Here is a 10,206-nt window from a genome sequence, read left to right as displayed (position 1 = left end):
CAACCAGTCGTAATTACTTTCAAATTCAGATCTCTCTCAGAATTTTTCAATGTAGATGAAAGTTTACGGTTTCAGATCCTTTTATTTAGAGCGATTTAAAATGATCATTAATTTTGTTTTACTTTTTTGTTGCATGTATGATATATATACGTTCAAGACGTTTCAAAATTACGCGCGCTGCTGGTTGCTTTTTTTTAAACACCTGTTTATACTGCAATGGCAACACTGCAAGTTTATTGCACCTGCGCTCTGTTTTGCAGTGAAAGAGTATAGCGTTGTCTCGGGTGTGATGCGTTTCGTATGCAAAAAGAATGTATCGTGGTAAACAAAATTATATTAGAGAGAATCCATTCTCAGGTTCATCTGACGATGATAATGGCTATGTTAGGTAAGTTTGTCACATGTTGCTCTCACAACATTGTAGTACAACTTGTAGTAATAGAAAACCACCACCGGCAAGAATTTCAATTAGAGTAATGTCCACGTTTTGTTTACATGTCATTCAGCATTCCTTCGATTTTTAGTAGGATCGCCAGTACATTAGTATAATGAACAACGTGATAAAATAGAATGAATGCATTTATCATCTAAACGAGTGTTGTTTTCAGAATGACGACACATATCAATATTACATTGGTACATTTCATTCTTTGGCACTTGTTCATGGCAAAATGTCAACGTTATTAAAAACGATCAGTGGTGTTGTATAAAAAAGTAATTGTAATTGTTGATCAAGATATTTGTTTAGTGCGATGCGAATAATTCTGTCAATTACACTTGCTATTTTAACGTTCATATTTGTTATATGGAATGTTGTGAAATTGCTACAGCCAATGTAAAATTGGTCACATTATTTCATGTATTCGCGTATTTAATCAATTGTTTTATTAATACATACATATTCGAGTCGAAATTAACAATACTACGTGTACAGTTTCTTGAAATGTATTTAATTATGCTACTGTTAATATCTGTGTGTGATTGTATCATTTTTTGTATAACAAGATTATAATTTTTTTAATTGTGATATACGTAGAATAGTAAGTGTATATTTACCATGGATCTAGTTTGGTACGTAATTAACGTTTTAACCTTATTATTTTATTATTTTATACATGCATGAATAATGTTAATTTGATGCTATTATGATATTGTATATGTACTATATATTGTCTTAAATATCTCTACATATATTACATACATATGTATCTGACTAAATCATGTTAATTATGAAATTAATATTAAGTTGTTAAATATTGTAATAAACTGATTGAATATTTTTTATAGTATAGATTGCAACGTTGCAATGAATTTTAATAGTTAGGAAATTAAATTATTTTCTCCTAATGGTTCATGTTTTTTCAGTAAAATAGGTTCAAGCACTCCAACTAGCGAATTCGATGAGTCGTTTCAAGCGATGTGTGAAATTTATGGGCAAACACCTCCGAGAACCCGACTCAGTCGTAAGAAACGGTATATGAAACAAAAACTCAGTGGAGGGTAAGTCAGCGTTTATATGTATAATGGTCAAGAGTAAACAGTTATATGAAAGAAATAATATTTAATGTAACAAAATTATATAACGACTTTTAATGAAATTATTGTCTGTGTTTGACGAAAATCATTAGCGGGAGCTTAAGTAAATTGAATATAAAGAATTCCCATATAACGCGGGAAATCCATCATACGAGTTTCCTGTTCAAATGTTTCTTTTGATATTATTTTCTTTAAGAAACATTTTATTATATTTTATTATTATATTTTATTACATCATGTTTAATTTTGCATAAATCTAATTATTTTTAAGGGAAACAAAATCGTTAGAAAAAGATACACCATCGAAGTTTGCTATTCGCAGACGCAATACTTTAGACAATATAATTTTCAACGAAATGTGTGACAAAGCAGATAAGGATTGTGAAAACGAAGTAAATCAAGATATAGCAAAGGAAGGAAATCGAAAATGTAAAAGAACGTTGAAGGTATTGCGTGGAAGTGAAAGAGATTTAAAACTGGATATAGACGCAGCTTATAATTATAACGAAAAGTTTGATCTTTGTCAAGTATCAAGTACCCCTAATCACATGAAGGTATAAAATAAATATAAACGTCAAAATGATTTTGTAGTACTTGGATCTTAAAGAGTTTGACTATCGTCCAAGTGAAAATTAATCAAAAGTATTTACAGATTGAAACTCGAAATAGATTCCGCAGTCTGCGATCAAAGCCTGTTGATATAGAAGAAAAAAAACCTGAAGTTAAACCTACTGAACAAGTTGTAATTAGTGATGATAAGAAATCATGCATCGTAGAATCACCAAAAACACTGAGTCTCAAAGAACGGGAACTATTTCATGATACATTTTCATTCTTAATTAAGTTGGTACGTGAATATTGTATTGCAAATAAAAATATATTTCTATTAAAAATTTTAAGGTTGTCTTTTTGTATTTTATAGGGAAGTACGGAACGTAATTGTCGCCGACAAATGAGTCATGAGGAAACGCGATGGCAAAACGAATTGAAAGATTTAGTATGGCTAGAATTACAAGCTCATCACGCTGATAGGAGTCCCATGGCTCAAGATGAGTATCTATGTAAACAACGCGAGGCTGTGGAAGGTTTACTTAAAGAAATAATGGAGTATAGGTAAATTATGTAAGAATTTAGATAAATTTTTAGTTATAAAATCAGAAAAGAACTGAAATAAAATAATACTGATTTTTAGATATGATCCTATTGCAAGTCTAAAGAATAATATATCTTGGAGTAATGTTAATACTACGTACCTGGATCGAATCGCAAATGTAGGATCTAGTCCAAATATAGAATTAAGTGTTTGTCCAGGTTGCCTTTCAATGTATTGTAGAGCATGTGCACGAGCTCAAGGTGAAGCATTACAGCAAGTAGAAGGATTACTGACTAGATTAGAGGCAGCAGAAGCACTTTATCCTTCGTCACAAGCCTTTGCTGCACATTATCCTTTATACAAAAGTACAGAATTTACTGGTAGAGTAAAAGCAATGTGTCTTTGGTATAACATGACTAAGCATCATCGACTCAAACTGCAAATATTGGGAAAATTGTTAATGATGTCGCATACGAAAAAAAAACATGATGATACTGGTGATTCTGGAATAAGGTATTCGGAATAACGGTATTATTACAATAAAATATGATAATATATTATAATTTAATATATTTTTTCATTTTAGTTCACGATCGTCAGATTCTATGGAGCATAAGCAAACTTTAGTACGATTTGAAATATCAAACCAACAAGATGAAAATTCCAGTCCTTCAGATAGCAATAATAGTAATAACTCTTCTGGTTTATCTTTTGTACAATCCTGGCCTTCTACTCCTGAATCGTCATTTACATGCATAGAGGATGACAAAACCGATAGATTTGACTTTTATTTAGTTGAATTCGATCGGCAAGCATACAGGTAACATTGTATTATTGTATTACATTGTATTAGAATAAAATAATCTTTTTACATTTAATGAATATATTAATTATTTTTTTTTTTTTACTTTTTCTTCAATTCTTAGGAAATACATCGAAGATGTATTGAAGACTAGAGGTTTAAGAAAAAGTCTAAATTTTCTTGAGAGATTACATACTTCTGTTCTAAGAAAAGCAAGACTGACATTAGAAAAAAGTGATGTAAGTGAATCTGATAATACTTTAAATGAGGAGTATGAAGGTGACATAGAATTGCGACGATATGGTGTATGGAGTCCCGAAGCAAAAGAATTGAATCTTCCATCTTATAGGTAGAAAATTCGTGTATTTTATTTATCTTTTATTTTCGAATTTTTACATTAATTAGTAAAAACATTTTTTAGGGCTGCTTTTGTATTTTTGTCTCAAGTTCCGTTAGATGTTGTTCATGAATTTTTAAGAATGAGATTAGAACAGAAACCTGAACAACCTAGCCCATTATCAGTTCGACAACTTATGCGAGAACTTAGAGAAGGTCTTAGAATTGCATGTATTCATCGTGACAGATTTGCTGCTCATTCCGACGCAGCAATTGCTAGTAGTAATGATAATTGCGAAAATTTATTTCAAGAAAATGTGAAAGATTTTGACGAAAGTTTAAAAGCTGTTTTCGAAGTATATCTTGATTATCTACAACAATGGGTTGATATGGTACAGCACGACAGTTTCCACAAAAATTTGATTATGGATGAATGGATGTTTGTAAAATCAATAGCAGGAAATATATTAAATGGATATGAGATTGCAGGAGTTAAATTTTGGTAAGTTATACTAGAGTATTTTTTTAATGTATATATTTTACCATGTTATACTTTATAGTGAAATCATAAAAACCATGATTGAACAAGTTAAAGAATATCTTAACGAGAGACCACGTGAAATTAAGGAAACTTTTGAGGATTGGAGTGATGATGAATGGTCAAATAGGTAAAACTGATAAAATATACTTCGTTTTTTTTATAAATGTTTTTATGTTATTCTGATATTTGCTTTAGATTTCAGAGAATGTTTATAGGACGTGAGTGGCAAGGAATGTTTGTAGAGGCTCGAGAAAAGGTGGTTAAAGGTGTTACACTTGCTAAGTGTTTAAAATGTAACATCGAAAGTTGGTCTACTTTCAACAAAGAGTTAGAGAAGTCATTGACAGCCTTAAAAGTAAGAATGATTAAAAATTAAATTAAACTTATAACCTTTAAAAAAATATTATTTATATGTTTAGGATACAGTTATGGATCTCAGACTTGATATTACAAATGTTATTGAAAATTTCCAACATAATCTTAAAAAAGTAGAAGAATCAAATTATGAGTATGATCGATCTGTTATGCGTTCAAGAATAAGAGAAGTACTTCATCAGGCCTACCGAATGGGCTTTGATTATCATAAAGAAATATGTAAATTATTTGCATTTGAAGAAAAAGCTGTTTTAGCTAGAAGTTTAGTTTCTTTCGCTTTTTTGTGGATGGAATTTGTTAGAACACGCTGTGAACGTGGAAGAGGTTTAAGACCTAGATGGGCAAATCAAGGTTTAGAATTTTTAATTACAGTATGTGAACCACATAATACCAAACATTTAACTGATAAAGAATTTGAGGAATTAAAAACCTGTATGGATCGTTGTATTTCACATGTTGTTGGAAGTGCAAATACTGTTACAAACGTTGAAACAGAAAGTGAGGTTTCATTTTTATTCTATGTTTGAATCTTATTGTTTAATCAGATATTGATTAGCTGATTTCATTTCAGATTTAAAAAGATTATCTCATTCAAGGGCATCTTCACCTTCCCATAGAAGCAAAGCTGCAAGTTTAAGTGTTTCTCAAAAGTCTAAAGATAATATTAAATCTTCAGATACTCCAGTCAGTTCTAAAACAATTTTTTCAACAAGTGTAGTTGATGGAAGTGTAGGTAGTAGTATAAGTAGTTCCGATCGTACTCTATCTAGGCAAGAAAGAATCAATCGCGCTATAAGAAAAGTAGACTGTGATATTGACGATAGATTAAAAAGCCGAGAACTTATAGGACAAGTTATAGACAGAAAAGCTGTTGATAGAGTTCGTATTAAAGCGAGAAGAGTTACGTTTACTTGGCAAAGAGGTATTAAAATAGGTAAGTATTATGAATTTATGTTAACATTTATTTTGATCTTTATTTTAATATATATTTTATTTAGATTAAAATCATTACTTATAGGACAAGGGAGATTTGGTAAAGTATACACCATAGTCAATAATCAAACTGGTGAATTATTAGCCATGAAAGAAGTTCAATTACAACCTGGAGATTATAGAGCAATTAGGCGCGTTGCCGAAGAGTTACAAATATTTGAAGGAATTCAGCACAAACATTTAGTACGATATTATGGATTAGAAATTCATCGTGTAAGTTAATGTATTATAGTGAAATATTCATATTTTTAGAAATACATATTGATAACATTGATCTTAGGATAACATTGATTGTAGGAAGAAATGTTAATTTTTATGGAATTTTGTGCCGAGGGAACGTTAGAAAGTCTAGTAGCGGGTAGTGGAAATGGTTTACCAGAGTCATTGGTTAGAAAATATACACATCAACTTCTTTCAGCTGTGGCAGTACTTCATTCGCATGGAGTAGTACATCGCGATATTAAATGTACGTGTTATATTTTGATATAATAATAATAATATTAATATATAATATATATAATAATATTATCTTGTACGTGTATAATTTATTGACGTAAATAATGAAACGTTTATGTTCTATATATAGCTGCAAATGTTTTTTTAACGGATGAAGGTAACTGTTTAAAACTTGGTGATTTTGGAAGTGCTGTGCAAATTAAAGCACATACTACTATGCCAGGTGAATTACAAGGTTTTGTTGGCACACAAGGTTAGTTTATTTATAATCATCATAACATCGATATGAATTGCATTGAATGATAAAAGTTTGTAGCTTATTTTAATATTTATGATATTGAAATTTAAAAATAATTTAAAAATATAAAAATACTTTAAAAATAATTTAACAATTAGTATTTGTACATAGCTTACATGGCGCCAGAAGTATTTATGAAATCAGAAAGCAATGGTCATGGTAGAGCTGTTGATATTTGGTCAGTTGGTTGCTGCGTTATAGAAATGGCAAGTGGACGAAGACCTTGGTCAGATTATGATTCTAATTACCAAATTATGTTTAAGGTACGTGGCAGTAACTATGCTTTTTTAGGGCATTCTGTTTTATGTATTAATTCTTTTAGGTGGGAATGGGCGAAACTCCAGCATTACCAAAAAATCTTTCCATTGAAGGTATTGACTTCATAGAGAAATGTTTACAGCATGATCCAAAAAAAAGATTAACGGCAAGTGCTTTACTTACACTACCGTTTACACAAACATATGAAGACGTTAACGCCGACTTGTCTGTACCGAGACAATAAGCATAATAAGAATGTAGAATCTTTCAATCTGAAAGTATAAAGTATCTTATAATATTATTATTGCCTGCATCAGGTTAAATGTACTAACTATTCACATACTTTTATCGTACTAGTTTCGTTGATTATATTGTATTCTATATTTTTATCATTTGAAAAAGTACAAAAATCGAGCATCTAAATATTGGATAATAATATGATTCTGTATAATAATATTAAGATAAAGATGTTTTAGAAACAAAGATATTTTTTAACGTGAAACTTATATTTTTAATATTATAAAATATTTAATAAAATATAGTGCACTTGATGCACTATTAGTTGACATAAGTAAATTTTTAACATTCCTACCTTTGAGGAAGATACTTGCAATATAGAAGATAAATTGTTCGCTTCTTTTTTAGTTGAGCATTGTACTGTGATTGAACTAAACACTTGTATTGTTGAAAGACGTAAATAAAAGTAGAAAATGGTGTCATAATAGTGTTTATTCTTACACAAGAAAACGTACACATGATACAACATACTTGCCGCAAATTAATTAATTACAGAGGTATGCTGTGTATACTTTCCATATAAACAGAAAGTGAAGTGTGCTTACAAGTTTAACTTACTAGATATATTGCATACGAAGACGACTGTTTCACGGAGAACTCCATTATTTCGCAATTACTATCTATCATTGTAAATTTTGTTTGTCACTTTATTACTTTTTATAAGACGTATTTATGATTAACATCAACGACAGCAGTCTTTGCAAGCAATATTTTTATTTGAAATAATGTCTGACTGAAGTTTTATATATACGTTATTTTATTTCAGTTGACTTTATTTCATAAGTAATTCTATAAGTTTAGGATATGTTCTATTCGATAGAGTCATCGCTACGATGGCTTTCGCCTGATATGCGCGATATTCTTGGCCGCGAAGATACGATCGCAATAATTTTGCGATTCGCATTAGTACTTTCAAGGATAATATCTCGTTCCATCTTAAATTTAATAAATATTTGCAGCTTAAGATTAAACAATACAGAACACTTTCATATATCGTACACGTATGCGCGAAAACAGATATAGATTTTTTTTTTTTTTACATTAAAACGTGTGCCTTGATATGTGCGTATATGTACGTGTATAGTCATACATAATATTTATATATAATTTTATTTAGTAACAGTATAGTAAGGAACCACCACAATTCCTCGTGTTATTCAAAAATTCACTCTACATTTAAGTCAAAGCAAAAAATTGCTTAGACCGTTAATATAAAACTCCCGATTCAATCTAATACGCAACAAATTCATCACTTAACGACAATATACATAGATAAAACTCTATTTTTAATAGAACATTTACGCTTTAGCGTGAGAGAACTTTGCTAAATCTCAATTACAACCCTAAAACACGCGTGTTTTGCACATTGGAAGTATGTAGTTTATAACAAAGCTGACGAACAGCTTCGTAAAATATGAATAATATTAACAGATATGCCGTAATATGTAACATGTGTTACGCTATGCATATGTATAGGCGTGTGTGTGTGTGTGTGTATATATATATATATATATATATATATATATATATATATATATATATATATGTGTGTGTGTGTGTGTGTATATATATATATATATATATATATATATATATATATATATATATATATATATATATATATAGATACATACATATACATACATATACATACATATATATATATATAACATTTTTCTTTGATTCTAAATTACGGTAAGTGATCGTAATTTGATACAATAGGGCGAAGAATAATGATGTGACAGTAGCGCCGATTGTTAATATTTCTACTCTTTGAAATGAACATTAAATTTTTCACTACCGACAGAGCTTGGTACGTAAGAAAAGTAGCGTTAGTTACAGTAATAGTTAATTAGACGTAGAACATTAATGTGATAGAGAGATAGAGCTATCGTCAACGTTTGCCTGTTTATCGAAGAAGGGCAAACCATCGACCTACCTAAGAATTGGACAAGAGTTTACTGTGCGGGCGCCAACACACGAACGATTGGCGTTTAGAATGTGTTGCGACAGACAAGGTCCGTGCGCTAGAAATCTTTTCTCTACCTTATCGAGTTATTTAGTTCCTCAACTTTTATTCGTGTATTCTGTCTCTCCATTGTCTCTGCTATAAGGATATTAAACACAAGTTCAGTTGACAAACGCAAATAATGTAACTTTATACCTTTTATCACTGGTACTTAGTGTTTCACATTCGACAGCAATTTTTATAATTTTTATCTCGTATAAATAAATTTTCATCCGATAACAATTTGAAATTTCGTAATTTTCACTTAGAAAGCATTTTTCACGAATTTCAGAAATTCTTTAAATTTTTTTTAATATTTCTTAAACGCTTTCACTTTAATTCACTTTAACAGTATGAAGGAACATCGCATAAATATTTTCTTACAATACCAAAGTTAAGAAAAAGTTTGTTATCGTTCAATTGGCACGTATTATTATCCTGTTTCATGGGAAACGTCCTTTCTGCCGGAATAGTTCCTCCGGCTTTGTTTCAACATTATAGAATCTTGTATTTAACACTGCCGAGACAGAATACTACACTTTCGGATGCCCTTTACACGCATACAAATTCAATAAAATGTACACTTCGTAATGAAACAACTAACAATAAAATCTACGCTCGTGTAGCTAACAATGTAAAGTAAACGTCACTGCTTTCAAACATATCGATACATCTCGTTTGATCGTCGAATTGCTAGTAAATTATTTTGAATTTCGTAACATACCTGTCGAATCTCTTCGCGATACTAACGTGTGCTAACGTTCCTTTGCTAAACATTGCTAAATACGTACCACTAACTAATAGTCCGATTAGTACATTTGAGATTACACATTTCGCTATAGAACACTTAAAGTCAGGCGATTAAAACCCGTAAAGCACCGACAACAGTTCAACAATATAGGCTACTAACTAAATAATTAGACTATCCTCCTGTTAATCGTTGATGCACGATTAAAAGTCAAGCGATACGGAATCAACGAAGGTGTTCGCTCCCGGAGGAAAGGAACTTCCAGCGCTCGGACATAAATGTTCGAGGATTTTCGTAACAGGACTAGAGTTTTACAATGACCGATCGATCTATATTGCCTACTACACGCAGCGACTACCGTTTAAACGTTTTCGTCTCAGTTTGTTCGGATTTGGTCGTCAATTATCAGATAAATCATTTGTTGTACGCGCGTTCTTAACAACAGACGAGATTATAGTGTTCCAG

General features: G+C 30.7%; 1 protein-coding gene across 1 annotated transcript; it reads left to right on the top strand.

Moving 5' to 3' along the window:
- Positions 1-43: 43 nt before the first annotated feature.
- LOC122530483 (mitogen-activated protein kinase kinase kinase 4) lies at positions 44-7,410 on the top strand. The gene is made up of 18 exons (XM_043657491.1): positions 44-388; positions 1,366-1,500; positions 1,808-2,090; positions 2,189-2,383; positions 2,459-2,649; positions 2,729-3,142; positions 3,216-3,449; positions 3,556-3,780; positions 3,853-4,269; positions 4,328-4,435; positions 4,504-4,663; positions 4,728-5,181; positions 5,255-5,617; positions 5,702-5,889; positions 5,974-6,142; positions 6,263-6,385; positions 6,542-6,693; positions 6,753-7,410. The coding sequence occupies exons 1-18, from the start codon at positions 312-314 to the stop codon at positions 6,930-6,932; spliced, it is 4,068 nt and encodes a 1,355-aa protein (XP_043513426.1). The 5' UTR covers positions 44-311; the 3' UTR covers positions 6,933-7,410.
- The last annotated feature ends 2,796 nt before the right edge of the window (positions 7,411-10,206 follow it).

The sequence above is a fragment of the Frieseomelitta varia genome, unplaced genomic scaffold, assembly GCF_011392965.1.
Source record: "Frieseomelitta varia isolate USP_RPSP 00005682 unplaced genomic scaffold, Fvar_1.2 scaffold_345, whole genome shotgun sequence".
In the NCBI taxonomy this organism is placed as follows: Eukaryota; Metazoa; Arthropoda; class Insecta; order Hymenoptera; family Apidae; genus Frieseomelitta; species Frieseomelitta varia.
The sequence above is the reverse complement of the archived record's forward strand: the minus strand, read 5'-3'. Positions and strand labels throughout refer to the sequence as shown.

Bases quoted from the DNA above. Each gene is read 5' to 3' on its own strand.
- LOC122530483 (XM_043657491.1), top strand. From the start codon at position 312: ATGTATCGTGGTAAACAAAATTATATTAGAGAGAATCCATTCTCAGGT. The intron at 3,143-3,215 runs GTATTCGGAATA...TTTTCATTTTAG, and splicing joins ACTGGTGATTCTGGAATAAG to TTCACGATCGTCAGATTCTA. The intron at 6,143-6,262 runs GTACGTGTTATA...TTCTATATATAG, and splicing joins AGTACATCGCGATATTAAAT to CTGCAAATGTTTTTTTAACG.